Source organism: Hippoglossus hippoglossus, chromosome 14 (assembly GCF_009819705.1).
Source record: "Hippoglossus hippoglossus isolate fHipHip1 chromosome 14, fHipHip1.pri, whole genome shotgun sequence".
Taxonomy (NCBI): domain Eukaryota; kingdom Metazoa; phylum Chordata; class Actinopteri; order Pleuronectiformes; family Pleuronectidae; genus Hippoglossus; species Hippoglossus hippoglossus.
Window position 1 is genome coordinate 6,518,558 of NC_047164.1, and position 15,201 is coordinate 6,533,758.

The window sequence follows — 15,201 nt, forward strand, 5'->3', positions numbered from 1 at the left end:
ACATGTGGTCAAAGAAGTTTAGGGAAAAACTGTCTCTGAGATCTGATCATCTCCTCAGACCTGGGTTGTCTTTATACTTAAGCTTTTTGATTGTCGTGAAACATTTGTCTTGCAAGCAGTGGTTTTCTGTTTATTTATAAGGTTGAAGAATATTTCACCATTGACTTCAATTATATTGGATTTGGCAGCAACACTGTTTATCCCTGAGACTCCAGAAGTGTCTATTGGACTCAAACACTTCACCCAAACCCTCCGTCGGCATAGTGGTGAGTAGATAATGAGTATCTTGGTGAACTATCCCTTTAATTATGGCGCTATTGATTCCCTCTGCTGGGCTGTAGGTGTTGAACAGCATGCGTCTTATTTTGAAAGTCCTTCTCGGAAACTCCCTGTAACGTCCTGTAACGCATCCGCTTCAGAAGCGGCGGGACACGGAGTCAAAATAAACCTCCCACGTTCCTCCTGCGCTACCGAGTCTGTCTTCATCATGGACCTTCCTTGTGTCCAGTGGCAGGACCACGTTGCACAGAAGTGGACGAGGCTCGATCCCGAGTCACGGGAGCGTTTTACATCCCTGGTCGAAGTAGATGATGTTTTTAAATGTGCCTCAACTCTGACAACGTGAGTAGCTGCAGCTAAAACCACCTTGGTCTATCACTAGAGGTTTTAAAGTGTGTTTTTATCTAAACTGTTTAAAAGCTGCTGCTGTGGTCAGTCCTCAGGGGACACTGATCTGGACCAAACCACCTGATCCACTTTTATAATAATCACCAGGCTGTTGTCCAAAGTGAATAAACTATATGACATTGTTTCTATTCCCCTATAATCCTGCAGGGGTCACTTTTTAAACAGGACCCTGGTTCAGCTGTCAGTCCCATACAGAGAGTTTCCCTCTGTGTCTCATTAATGGAAACTTGTCTCTTGTTCTCCAGACAAGATGATCTGGACTTTCTGGAGTCGATCTGTGACAGAGGCTCAGCGCAGAAGGACACAGAGCGAGCAGCCAAGTGCAGGGAGAAGGGAAACTGCAGCTTCAAGAGCAGAGACTACACTGCAGCCGCTCTGCACTACTCACAGGTTGATATAGAGATTTATACTAAACCTCAATCAAAGACCAGGTGGATTTAAAATACTGTCTAGTTTTTTATTTCCATGTGATGTGTATATTTTAATCTTGTTCCACTAGTGTGTACAGTTATTTTGAACCATTATAATTTATGTTTTTAGTTGATGCTATTCCACATATTGACATCTAATGTAATGAAAATATAGTAAAAGCGCTGATAGAATAGAAAATTGTGTATAATGTAAAAGAAATTATTTATATGTAAACTAGTTCAAAATCTTAAAATACACTGTGTATTAAATGGCAGTAGGCCACAGACATGACAACCCTCCCAGTCTTACAGGGATAGTTCACCCAAAAAGGAAAATTCACTCATTATCCCCTCACCACTGTGCCGATGGGGGGGGTGGGTGAAGTGTTCGAGTCCACAAAACACTTCTGGAGTTTCGGGGGTAAACAGCGTTGCAGCCAAATCCAATACAATTGAAGTAAATGGGGACAGATTCTTCAGACGTAATAAAACAACAGAAAAAAACATAACATTCCTCCAGCTGCTCGTGTGGTGTCACCCAAGTGTCCCCAAGCCCCGACATTCATATTCAACTTGAAACGAGGTAATTTACACCATGTTTTTAGCCTAAATGTCCCCTGATCTGTTGTTTTAATACGTCTGCAAAATACACTTTGCCTGCAACTCTGTTTTGGGTGAACTATCCCTTTCATAATTGCGCATCAGTGCTCAGCATCTCTGTCTCCTGTGTCGACAGGGCGTTTGTTTTGCTCCCCTGAGGTCAGAGCAGCTGCCTCTGTGCTACGCCAACCGCTCCGCTGCCCTCTACCACCTGCAGCTCTACCAGGTGAGATGCTGCCATCTTGAACTTCTGCTCAAATAATGGGGAAGCACCGATCCCACGCTGATGTCACAGAATCAGATACTGACTCACACAGCTGGATTCGGGTATTGTGACATTTGGGGTGATCCATGGGGGGGGGGGGATCTATTTAGGTAAATTCCTGAAGACCTGTACATTTAGTTATATGAAGGCTTTAAACGTTCATTTTGAAGATTTTGTTTTACCAACTTGCGGTGGATGATCATTTGGGATTGTATAATAAATAACATTTCAGTACAGCTATTTATATAATAATTATATACATATATTTAAAATAATGATCATTATCTCTTCCACACAGTGAAGAATACAACTTATTAATTAATAAAAACACTGGTATCAGATCGGTATTGGCCGATATCTGCACTCCTGATATCAGTATTGTTTTTCCCTGTTAAATAACGAAGCACGGTGTGACTTGTGGTTTCAATGGAATTAGTTTTAAACCGGCTCTGCTTGTGCTGATGTTTAACAGCCAGAGTCATGATTGAGGGACCAGTTTAAACGGCACTTGACTGATCCTGCAGGGAAATGTTACCATAACTCGTGTTATTACTGCTACACAGTAATGTCACAGGTTCAACTCGCTGTTTGTACTTGACTCATGAATAAGGGCCCATGAATGAATGATTTTAGAATATAGTGTCAGGATTCTGACCTTTTCACATGCATCATTGACATTAAATTATATTCTCCACTTGGTCACTCTTGCAATATGCACTCAGTTAGAAGTGTATTATGCAGGTCAGTGTAAAACTAATGCAGTCTAACACAGAATTCCTACAATAACTCCTCGTGTGTGAAGTTTATAATGTTCAGTTTGTGCTGAAACTCTTCTGGAATCTATGAGTTGTAGTGTTTATATAAAATTGCCCACAGCGTTTATATCAATGAGGGTATAGGCTGAATAACAGAAAGACTGAAACTGCTTATACAGCAAGTGATAATGTGACAGAAAATCTAATATTAGATATTTTGCTATCTTATTTGTATGAACTATAAGTCGTCTTTACAGCTTTGTTTAGTGTCTGACAGAAGCATTCACTCCTCCTTTCTCAGCCTTCTCAGCTCAGTGCCTCCTGGTTTAGGTTTGGATTAATACTCAGTCCTAGACTTAAAGCATTTTACGGGTAAAATCATTTTTCATAAGTCAGTAATTTTGTGAGTCACACTCCTGAATGTCTGTTTTTTTTAGGATTGCCTGAATGACATTGACAGAGCCCTGAAGAATGGCTACCCCTCTCATCTCCTCCACAAACTTGAAGAGCGTCGCACACAGTGTCTCAAACACGTCTCTGGAGGTCAAAAGGAAAAGGACGATCGTCACGGTGCTGCCTCAAAGAATCACAAAGGTCCGGACAGAGCTGAAGCACCATCTGTTCCCGCGAGTGAGATTTGTCCTCAAGCTACGGTGGGGTTCAGCCCGGAGAAAGGCCGACACCTGGTGGCTGTGCAGGGAATAGCAGCTGGGGAGGTGGTCCTGACTGACAGGCCGTACAGCTGCGTCCTCATACCAGGGGTGGAGGAGGTGCAGGGGAGGAGAGGAGGGCTGGAGACAGAGAGAGGAGGGTTTGGAACCGAGCACCGACACTGTCACAGGTGTTTGAGTGAAACCCTGTGTCCTCTGCCGTGTGACGGGTGTAGTTACAGCCGATACTGTTCCTCCGACTGCCAGCAGGATGCCTGGGAGGAACATCACCAGTGGGAATGTCCACTGGGAGCAGATTTGATGGTGATGGGTGTGATGTCACAGCTCGCACTAAGGGCAACGCTGAAGGCGGGGTTAAAAAACATCCAAACGGCCAGGGAGCCAATCAGAGGCAAGCACACAAAGTCGGAGCCTGACGGTCCAAGGACAGAGTCGAGTGACACTTATACAAATCAACCCGATCCTGCTGCTTCACACTACGGTGACTCTTACCTCAGCGTGTTTCACCTGCTTCACCACCTGAACCGCCACAGCCCTGCTCTGCGTTTCCTCAATGCTGTTACCATAGCAACGCTCTTCCGGAGGCTGAGCGAGACAGGACCTCCACCTGCATCTTGGACCCTCAGTGGGCCCCCAGCGGCACCAGAGGAGGATGGAGGCAACGCAGACTGGAGCACGGAGCTGTGGCTGATGGGAAGTGCAGTTCTGAGGCACATGCTGCAACTTAGGTGTAACGCCCAGGCGATCGTCTCGCTGCAAGATGCAGGTAACGTATACAGATTTAATACAGTGTTATCTGCCTGACTTCAAATTTAACTTTGTTGCTGTAACCAATTAAAACTGTTAAAGTGAGAAACATGAATGAAAAATCTAAGTTTATTCTTTGATCAAACTCATCAACTCAGAGTTTCAGCGAAAGCGTTTGACTGTGCAAAGTTTTAAATCTTTTTTCTCTTAACTTTCTAATATGATAATAGTTATGCAAACGTGTATTTAAATTTTTTTTTTTATGTCTATAGGAACAACTATTTTCATAATAGATTAGTTATACATTTATACACTAAATTAATTAATATTATTCAACGAATTTATCAATTCGCTGATAAAATCTCAAAATGTAATTTGACTAAGAATCCAGAATCCAGAGGTATTCAGTTTAATATCATAACTAAGAAAACTTGACAATTAAAAAGTTAGAACCAGTGTATGTATTTGACTTTTAATCATTTATCATAATTATTTATTTGTTGATCAACTTATTGAATGAATTAACTTAGCACCACTCTAACTGTATCCATGCTTATAGTCTGGTACAATCCACTAGGCAGTAAAATATTTTGTGCGTTTTCAATAATTACATCTTCAACTGTTCAGCTTACATGGTGACCTTTTACTTTTGGATGTCTTGCGTCTGACAGGAGCAACTAACTCCCCGGTGCAGTCCCGCAGGGAAATCCGCATTGCCACGGCAATATTCCCAACTCTTAGTCTCCTGAATCACTCCTGCTGTCCCAACACCAGCCTGGCGTTCAGCACCGGAGCTGCTGTGGAGCCCTCCGGGTCGGATCTGTCTGCAGACCTCAGTGAGAGTGTGTCTGAGCCCGGAGTCACTGTGACTGTCAGAGCAGCCAAAGTTATCGATGCAGGACAAGAGATCCTGCACTGCTATGGTAAGAAAATGATTATGAGCATGTGTATGAATAGAAATCACTTTAGATTTGGAATAACTGATGCAAAAGAAAACCCATTGTCAGGGCTCATGCTGATTCTAAAGCACCACTACATTACACCTCTATCTCCTGAAATGATCACATCATTATTTACAGTTTCCTGTGTGGCTCTATAACCTTCTTCTCGTCTTATTGATTTATGTATAAGTTTAGCAGCTTTCACCAGTCCTCACTGTCTCTCCTCCAGGTCCTCACAGCAGCAGGATGGTGACCCGCAAACGCCAGCATCTCCTGCAGGAACAGTACTACTTCCTGTGTCAGTGTGAGGCCTGCAGCCGAACTCAGGAGGAGGGAGGTACGGGGGGCGGACAGCAGCGGTCGGGTGGTGGAGGTACTCGGCTCGAGGAGGGACTCCTGTGTTTCAAGTGCAAAGGATCTCTCAAAGTATGAGCTAGTCTGAAAGTTGCTTTTTTAAACCTTACGACTGTTGACTTTTCCATCTAAATTGTTTTCAAACATTTTACGATATTCAGAGAAGCGGTGCAGACAAAGGAACAGGATTCATGTGTTCCCAGTCGTCCTGTTGTCATCGTGTGTCGTCATCTGAAGTGAGCCTCATGCTGCAGGAGATCAGAGTCGACCTGGAGAAAGCGGTGGACCTCATGGAGAGAGAGAGGCCAGGTGGGAATTCTGGGAAACCATATTTCAAATGCTGATACAGTTCATAGATACAGTAAAGTGACATCTTCATGTGATTCTCCCCTCAGATGAGGCTCTGAGACTCTTGAGTAGGACTCAGTGTCAGGCTGCACGAGTCCTTGCAGAGACGCACCCTCTGCAGGGAGAGCTGGCTGATGCTATGGCCAGAGCATATGCTACAGTGGGTGAGGAAATGAATGTGTATGTGCATGTGCGCTACTCCATTATGGGATTAGTGCACCCCCATCTTCACACAAACTTTATTTTTTTTAAAGATAAATAAACAGATTTAAAAAAACTTACATTGCAGTTTAGTGGAAAGAATGATTACAAATTAAATTGGAATTATTTCAACAAATGGGATAGCGCTAGTTATTGAATATGAATTTAAATTTAAATTTGGAAAACCTTCCACTCCATTGCGAACATTTATATTTAAAAATATATATGCACTTTAACTATTAACGGACATCTCTGCTGATGTGTAAAATTTCACATTTCTAAGCTAAATCCAATATTAGAATTCTCCGACACCCTTCATGTCCAGATGTATGAGCAGCTCTGATTTTTACTGCTTTGCTTTGTCGTTCGTAGGTGACTGGGATAACGCAGCCTCCCATCTGGAGCGCAGCGCCGTAGCTATTGGCTCCCAGTACGGAGATGACAGTATTGAACTGGGTCAGCAACTCTTCAAATTAGCTCAGCTACACTTCAACGGGTGAGTAAGTTGTACCGACAGTGAGGACAGTCTTCAGGGCACGCCGCTTCCCACTGTCTGATGGGAGGCGTGTAGTCACAGTGCAGCTGTCCAAGTCATTTCCTTTAATGAGATTTAATAAGGCGAAGAGCTAGACACGAGTCTACAACTCAACAGTTTGAAAACTTGTTGTATTTTATTGTTTTGACTGACGGTATCAGTAAAGGTCTTCTGTTCTCGTCTCGTCCTCCCAGGGGAGCCAGAGGCCCGGCCCTCTCTCTCATCCCCGAGGTCAGCAGACTCCTGCGCCTGCACTCTGGTCCGCACTGCCCGGAACTACAGGAGCTGCAGGCCATGGAGGACTGTCTACGCGGGTAGTCTCCAGCTCACAGCTTTATGCAATACATCTTATTCTTAGTGAAACTGAATAAAACTGTGAAATTATCTGACATTTGTTATGATCCTTTTTTATTTTTGTTATGTTAGTAAATACTGTTTACAGTGCATGAAAGATAAAGTATAAATAATGGTAGTTATATACAGTATAACACTTTAAAGTAAGTATACTGGTGTGCATGCAACATGTACAAACTAAACACTAATAAGCTTATATTTTATTATTTACATTAGATGTAAAGAAAAGATAGAAAAAGATAGTTTTATATGGCACATATTTAAGAGCAATTTGTTTTGGAAGTGACATGGTAACCTGCAGAGCTTCCAATTAATATAAGCATATGCAAAATACAGATAAAAGTAGTTTTATACTGACTATATACTTAATACTTTGGAGTAAGTACACAGGTTTGGAAGTAACATGTAACTCTGCACAACTTCCAATCTGCCACTGGTATACGTACAGTTCATCGTGACTCTGACCTCTTGGTGTCAGAATGTATCCATCAATAATTTCAATTTCATGCTCCAGTGGTGGTCCTGCAGCGTGAGGCAACTTCTCCGCCAGGTGCTTCCAGGATAAATGTATTTCTCTAAATAAAACCGAAGGACCTACGTTTTCATGACTCTGGGCTTTTTGCAGAAACTGTTTAAACTGCAGCAAGTTAATTAATCCATTCAATCTGCAAATACTCTCACCTCCCACACACACGTACAGTGGCCCTCTGACCTTTAGGTGGCAGCCGTTGTCCACTGACAAATTCAATTTCATGCTCGGACGGCAGAAAAGCAAGATGTAGCCGTGACTCCTGAAGCTTTAGTGCCCACCCCGTGTCCTCCAGGACCTGTATACCTTTATTTTAAAAGTCTTTATGAGCCACTTCTATCAAAGCATTAATTAATAACTTTCTCTGTAACTAGTAGAAGAGGAACGTTTGCTCGTGTGCCACATAAACATCTAAATAATGAGTCAAACTTATTGAAAGCTCTGCTGCTGAGGTTCATTCGTTTTCAGGGATGAGGGAAAGCTCACGTGGAGCAAAGACAATAAAATCTCGATCACAGCTGGAGCTCCTGAGGCATCTGCCAGTAACACATCACCAGTATCTGGAGGGCGGCCAATCCGACAGACGGGCACACGTGCAAACAGAAGGTCAAGACTAAAAAACTCAGAGGCAGCTGGTGAAATCAGCTGAGGAGCGGCGTCTTTACGGTGAATCCCAGAGGCTCCGCAGGGCAAGTTCCTGCTGATTACTTCAGTGACGGGGGGGCCGCAGGTCCAGGACCAAAACAAATGAAGACACTGAAGAGCTGCCGGAAGTAAACTGAGTATGATGGTGTCACAGGGATTGTTCTGCCTTGCTTATTGAGTCTCTGATGAAAACCAGAGAATCCTCGAAGTCAATCATTTTCATCATCTATCAATCTCCTGTCTATTTTCTAGATTAATCACTTGAAGCCTATAAAACATCAGAAAACAATGAAAAATGCCCGCAACAGTCTCCTTCAGCCCAAGGTCACACCAATAATGTCTATAACCCCTCAATATTCAACTTATTAAAATGTAAAACACACTTTACATCATGATTCGGCCCCTGTGAAGAATTTATGAGATACTTTCTGTTGAATTGACCTAATTTATGTTTTGAACTTTTGATTTGTCTTTGAAACTTTGCGTTTGACTCATTTTGACACGGTGGATTTTTGGATTTTCAGTTTGGACTCACAATCTGGACTTTGGTTTTGTTTATATTGATTTTTTAAATTTATAGCTTTGTTTGCAGATCCTGTTTTACTTTGAAGTTGCTTTCTTCACTTACTTCCTGGCTTTCTTGGGATAATCAGTGCCACAAAACAAATGACTCATGTCTTGTTGACCTACAACAGAACTTAAATGAATGTTAAACTGCTCCATGTTCAAAAGCTTATATCCCAACAAAACTATTCAAAACTATGAAAACCAAACTTCATGTTTTATTATGAAATGACTTATGATATATTTAAAGACACGTAACTTTCTCTTGGTATAAATCAGAAGTGACTGAATGAATCACACTGATCCACAGTCTGGTGCAAATAATTAATTTTTAAATTCAAATTAACTTGATACAGTAACTCCACCCCCCCACTCAAATCCCTCTCAGAAAACCCCCGAGCAGATTCCTTTCCTAATGAACGACAGTAATATGAACGTTAGGATGTGACAGACAGATTTAGTCTTTCAGTGGGTGAGTCACTGATGCAGCTTCATATCTAGAGCCACAGATAAGACGGCTTACATAGACATCAAGAGAAAAGAGATACAGTTCACTAATGCAGCCTAACAATCTGAAATAATGAGCAAGTGATAACATAGTTTTCCTATTAATTAGACATCATGAAGCTACAGTGTTTGAATTTCAAATGAGGTGATATTCCTCTGATGAACTCTAATAAAAGACACTTCTGAAAACAGGGTCAAATCACGGACCAGCTTCGGTTTGTGTTTGTTTTCACACTCTCTGGCAAATTCTCTACATCTCTGCTTATCCTATGTCCTCAGAGTTGTTTGTTTGTTCGCTCATCCCTTCCTGTATTCTTAAGCCCGTGCTTCTGTATCAGCCTGGAGCCGAGAGAGGAAGATTGCAAAGTGAGGGAAAGGGACAAAGGAGGATGAAAAAGAGAGACAACAGCAGTAAATAAGTCTGCAGACGTCCCCGTGCTGCTGGCATATCAGATCCCAGGGCCCTTATTTGACCGTCCGGTGCCATTTGAGGCCATTTCCAGAGGCTGTGACCTCGATCTTATCAGATGTCTTGCTATACATAATGCAATCAAAACTGTCCAGACCGCAAACAAAAAGCTGTCGCGTGTGTATTCTGTGACAAGGCCTGCATCAATATCTGTGACACACACCGGCCGAGTTACCGGCAGCCGAGCCCGGCCTGACTCAGCTGCTGGTCATCAACGTTACAACCTCCCCCTGCATGAATTATATACACACTGTCACTGCCATGACAATGAACTCTGACCTTGGTGGAGTGAGGGATAAGACCAACACACATGCTCACACCATCAGTCACAGGTAAACAAAGTACTCAGATCTTTTATTTAATCTTAATCCTGATCTTAATAGTTTTTTACCGAAGTAAGTCAGTTTATTTGACCAATAGAGACGCAGATTCTCAATTCTTAAAACTATTGTCCCCATAACATTTGTCCCGAAAAGTCAAACTGAGCCACAGCCCAAAAAAGGAATGGCCATCTGTGTTTTTCAGATATGTTCATAGAATTTGAATAGCTATAAGAGTAATATATGTGTATTACTTAGTTTTGTATAGTTGTTGAAATGAGAGAAATACTGCATACCAAACCAACAAGGAAGAGCATTGGGCCCAGACACAAAAATAGGAGGAGGAAGATTTAGTTTTTCCTTTTGTATTTCGAGTATAAAGTGGAAGTGTCGACAATAAAGTTGGAACGCCAAGAATAAAGTCAGAAATCTGAGAGAAACTTCAAACTAAATCAGAGAGATATTCTTTTCTCCTTGGAGAACAAAGCCGACCTGATTACCACTGTGTTTATGTGAGAAAAGAGAAATAATGTCACACGTTGATAATTTGTTAAGGCAGCTATGCGCTTGGGTGTCGTTTGATATAATCTTAAAATTTTGACTTTGACTTGAAATGTCAAGTTTACTTCTACATTTTGACTTTATTGTTTCTTTCTTCTCCACATTGCAGCTTTTCTCAAGAAAATGAAATGAAAACAAAGTCTTCCTCTTCTCCTTTTTTCTTTTCTTGTGCCTGCATGGCACCAACACTCCAATGGAACACACAGTATATGTTGCTGTAATAGTTTGAAGTTGCTCCTTTTGGTTTGATCATGACGTCTTTGCACAGTAATGATCTCCCTCTCACCACCCTGCACTCTGAAGCCTCCCTGTAGACCCCTGTGTAGGGTCTCATGTTAACCTTTATCGAACCCCCCCCTGACAGTTACATGAGCCCCTCACTCCTCACTCCTCACCCCGAGAGCTCCGACCCCCTCAAACTCTCCGGTGTCCGCGTTTGCCTTTAAGTGGATTTGCTCCTTCAGTCCGTCTCCTCCGTCTTTCAGCCCCTCTCTCCACAGCGGAGGACATCTGATACATGATGCAGATGATGGTAATGTGGCTGGTGCTCATGTAAAAATAAAATCCCCCATCGCTCTCTCACACAGGCAAGGTTATTACCAACTATTATGGAAATGGCTGGCGGTAAATCATTGTCACTCACCACTGAATGTTAAGTACAGTGATGAATTTAAAATTTAAAACAGTTGGAAAAGACTCTTGATTTCAAATGGAGTTAAAAAAAAGAATCGTTTATTGGTATGTTTTTTTGTCTTTCACTCTGAGGCTACAAGTTCAAAGTCCAAATCTTTATTAGAAAGAGAAAGGACAAGGAGGAGGAATTTCAGAGAGGGACTTGCTAATTTTAGTACGTGTGCATGAGAGGTGTGCACGGCGCTGGACAAGGTGGGGGGGTCAGTTGGCAAACGGACCCACCGGCAATCACTCGCCTCACACAGCGTGTTCACCTTGCTGGGACAGACACTGATGACTAAGCAGCTCACAGACACGGTTTTGACTGGCGTGAAAATCTTCTGCTTTTGCCTATTTTCAGCTCTTCAGACAGAAATGTAGGTTTGATCATTGATAGATCGATGGGTTCACTTACCCTTTGTGCAGATATTCACCTCCTACAAGCAGCTTATGTCTTCATCTGGGTTTCTTAGTTTGTTTGTCTGATATCTAGCAGAATTAAGCAAAGATACTGGACAGATTATCACAGTAAAGTTTGGTTCTGCACTGTCACACTGCCACACTTTCATCCGGCCCACAGACCGTGTGGAATGTCTGTTTGCTAGATCTGGGCCAAATGTCATAGCAATGCCGCATGTCAACCAAATAGGGCCTGAATTTGTTTTGTGCTATTTGGGCCACATCTACCATTTACCACATGGGCCACTTTAGGTTCACATCCAGATTACACTTTGCCTAAAGCACCACATGTTTGCCAGAAAAGACCCACATTTGTTTTGGGGTGTTTGGGCCACTTAAGGCTCATATCACAAGAAGACCAGAAGTGCTGCATCATTGTCTGAAGTGGCCCACATCCGTATGTTATCTGGGTGTGACTCCGGATCAGGGGGGCGGATACAGGACAGGTTTTTTTTACTGTCTTTGAACATCATGAGGGCATTTTTCAACCTTTTCTTGAATTGCGCCGAGAATAATTCATGGATCTTGATGAAAATGAATTCAGGCGCGTTGAGATTCAAATAAAAATCGAGATTTAGTGGATTTAAATGTGGTTTCACACTGTTGTGCCACTACTGTTCTATTTCATGATGGATTCGAGTGATTCTGGCGAACCTCTGACTTTGTGACAACCTGAATGTTCGACACTTGTTGTGTCTTTGTTTTTGAGTTCAGGAAGTTAAGTTGATTCTTGTAATTTAAATCTTTATTACATCTTATTTACACGAGTGAGGTTTTTACTGTATAATCATTAAATCCTGGCTTCATTGTCAACACATTATTTTCCACAGTGAGTGATGTTATTAGCAAACTCCACAGAGGAATGATTTCTTCTCCCATCTCACGACTAGAGCGCCTGCTTTCCTCTTATGATGTTCCCAGATATGAAAGCTGAATATTGCTGACATCATTCATCCCACTCCGGGGAACAATAACATCGTTGACATCCCTCGAACCTCAATATAAAAAATATTGAGGAGAAAGTCGCCCTTGGGGAAATTTATTTATTTACTTAGGAAATCTTCTGTGGTGTAAGCAGTTCTCTCCGCTCTATGCAGAGCTAAATAAGTTAACGGAAGAATAAAAGGCCTTCAACTCTTTTTTTTCATTACTTCCATAAAATCATACTCATTGGCAATCAAGTATTTTCCTGTCGTTTGTGTGTGTTTGATGCAGCAGCAGTGGAGCAGAGCTGGACTTTGGGGGTTGGGGTTGTAAAACAGGCTCAACGCTGTGGAGCTGTCCTGTGGACCAGCCATTGGGGTAAAAGCTAAGAATAGATCCCTCTCCCTCTCCTCTCCAGATAAAAATAATTACCTCCCCTGTTTAATTTGCTCCACCATAATAAATGTAAGATAATCTCCTCGTCCTCCTCCTCGCCCATCTATCCACACCCCCTTCTCCCTGCAAATGTTCCGCTCTGCTCTCGGCCGTAATGGCACGAGTATTTTCAGCCCTGTGGATGGATGATGAAGACATTCACCCTTATGGTTGTCCATGCTTCTCATTCATCAGCTGCCCCTCCCTGTAATGTAATGTGATCCTTTATTGAAAGGGGGAAATTTCATTTCAACTTTCTCCATTGCAAAAAGAAAAGTGTCGGATCAGCTGCAGAACAGTTTAGGGTTTGGAGTCGTGTTCAAGGACAACGTGTAGGGATGCTGCTCGCTGGTCCTCCTGTTAATGACTAGTCTCCCTAGACTGGATTGAAATGCTGTTTCTCTCTGATGCCTTGTGTAAACATATAAGTAAACAGCACATATAAGTACGCAACATATTAAGTACTTTAAACATAGTACAAATGTATGCATCTTTGTTGAACCTGCAAATAAGATACATGACAAAAGGCCTCAAGCAGAGTGGATCACAAACCAAAAGCCACTAACCAGAGGGTCGGTGGTTCAAATGTGTGAAAGTGTGTGAGTGTGATGGAGCAAGTACTGTACATAGATGCACTGTATGAATCTGTGTACAAAAACTGTACTGTAAAGTTCTTTAAGTAATCGTGAAGACTAGAAAAGAACCATATAAACAAAGACCATTTACCATCACCACATTTTATAAACTTATCATATATTTTTTACTTAAACTGCAAAGAAACTACAACTGTCATGTAAATGTAGCGCAGTAAGCTCACAAGTAAAAGTACATTCTTCTGCAGTGTGGATGTATTAAGTAGAGGACAGTGAAAATACTTGAGTACAGTACTTGGGTAAATGTACTTAGTAAATTTCCTGACTACCCTCTGTCATCACTCACAGTTCTGCCCATCGCACGTCTCTCAGCAGCTACAAATACATGAATTATTGAATAAATGAGAGTCGAGAGCACCACACTCTGGTCACTCGTCCGTCTTCGCACTGTCCTCGGCTGCAGAGCATATCAGCAGGCGTGAAGCGCCACCCTGACTGTGAGCAGAGGTGTGTATAGCTGCTGATGGATGAAGGGCACCGCTAACGCTGATGGTCTGACCCTGCCACACATAAATATTGTCTCTCAGTGTGCCCCCACAGGACAAGCTGCCAGGGCCGAAGTTTACTGAGAGATGTGGAGGAAGTGAATCAGTCAGTATCTGGATGCATGAACAAAATGAGTTCTAGTCCTTTATTTGTCATTTTATTAACTATATACAATTGTTTTTGGAGAGGCCAGTGTTGATATTTAATAATGACGAAGTATATTTAATTATCTAATGACAAACTCTTTAATCCTGTTTGCATACAAAGCACTTTGAAACTATGCTTTGAAAAGTGCTATACAAATAAAGTTTGAATAATAATATGATTAATAATTTGTATTAACTATTATTAATATAATTTATTTTGTAGTTTGACAGTTAAAAATCAGCATTGTGTTATTGTATTTTAATAAAATAGGATATATATATGACCGTGTTACTGGGACAGAAGACAAAAAACATGCTATGCAGTATCTATAGTGTGATTATTTATCATTAACACATTAATGAAAAGTAAATCCCATTTTCCAAAAACACTTTATCCGTAGGGTTGCACTGTAACCAGATCACCCAGCACCGGGACTCATTAACCCTTTCTAACCGGACTGGCGGCCGCCCATGTGTCTTGTGCCCTGACTCGGGCAGTTGGTTCACTTTCCAAGGTGTCACTGACACACTGCACAGCAGGAGCGTCTTAACCGCCACGGGGGGGCCCTGCTCCGTCAGTCAGCGGCCGCCAGAAGGACAAACAGAGGTCACCTGCACATCAGATATCAACCGTTTTGTAATTCAATCTAAATAGAGACATTGCAAGCCAAGTATCCATAACATTTCTCTGTTACGCGATCGGTAGAACATTAGTGTTCGATATGGACCAGGAAGAGACGTGAAACCAATCCAGCTGGAAACTGGAGGAGTCAATACTAACTGCGTAAAAGCATAAGGACGTCTGACGGTTAAAAAAGATACAGGAAGTCATGGATATCTGTTTATGTGTTTGTCACCTCTGATCACATCCAATGTGTTCACTTTCCTCAAATCCTAAGAGTGTATTTGTGACTGTAAAATACATGAATCTTCAAACAGTGAGTAAATAACTATTAAAGGAAA

The 15,201-nt window shown here is 42.0% G+C and overlaps 1 protein-coding gene across 1 annotated transcript; it reads left to right on the forward strand.

The window, feature by feature from the left end:
• The first annotated feature begins 416 nt into the window (after positions 1-416).
• Positions 417-6,902, forward strand: smyd4 (SET and MYND domain containing 4). Its single transcript, XM_034605612.1, has 10 exons — positions 417-621; positions 933-1,077; positions 1,834-1,923; positions 3,155-4,154; positions 4,807-5,058; positions 5,306-5,502; positions 5,592-5,739; positions 5,826-5,942; positions 6,352-6,475; positions 6,709-6,902. Exons 1-10 carry the CDS (start codon positions 488-490, stop codon positions 6,830-6,832), a joined length of 2,331 nt encoding a protein of 776 aa, XP_034461503.1. The 5' UTR covers positions 417-487; the 3' UTR covers positions 6,833-6,902.
• Positions 6,903-15,201: the final 8,299 nt, after the last annotated feature.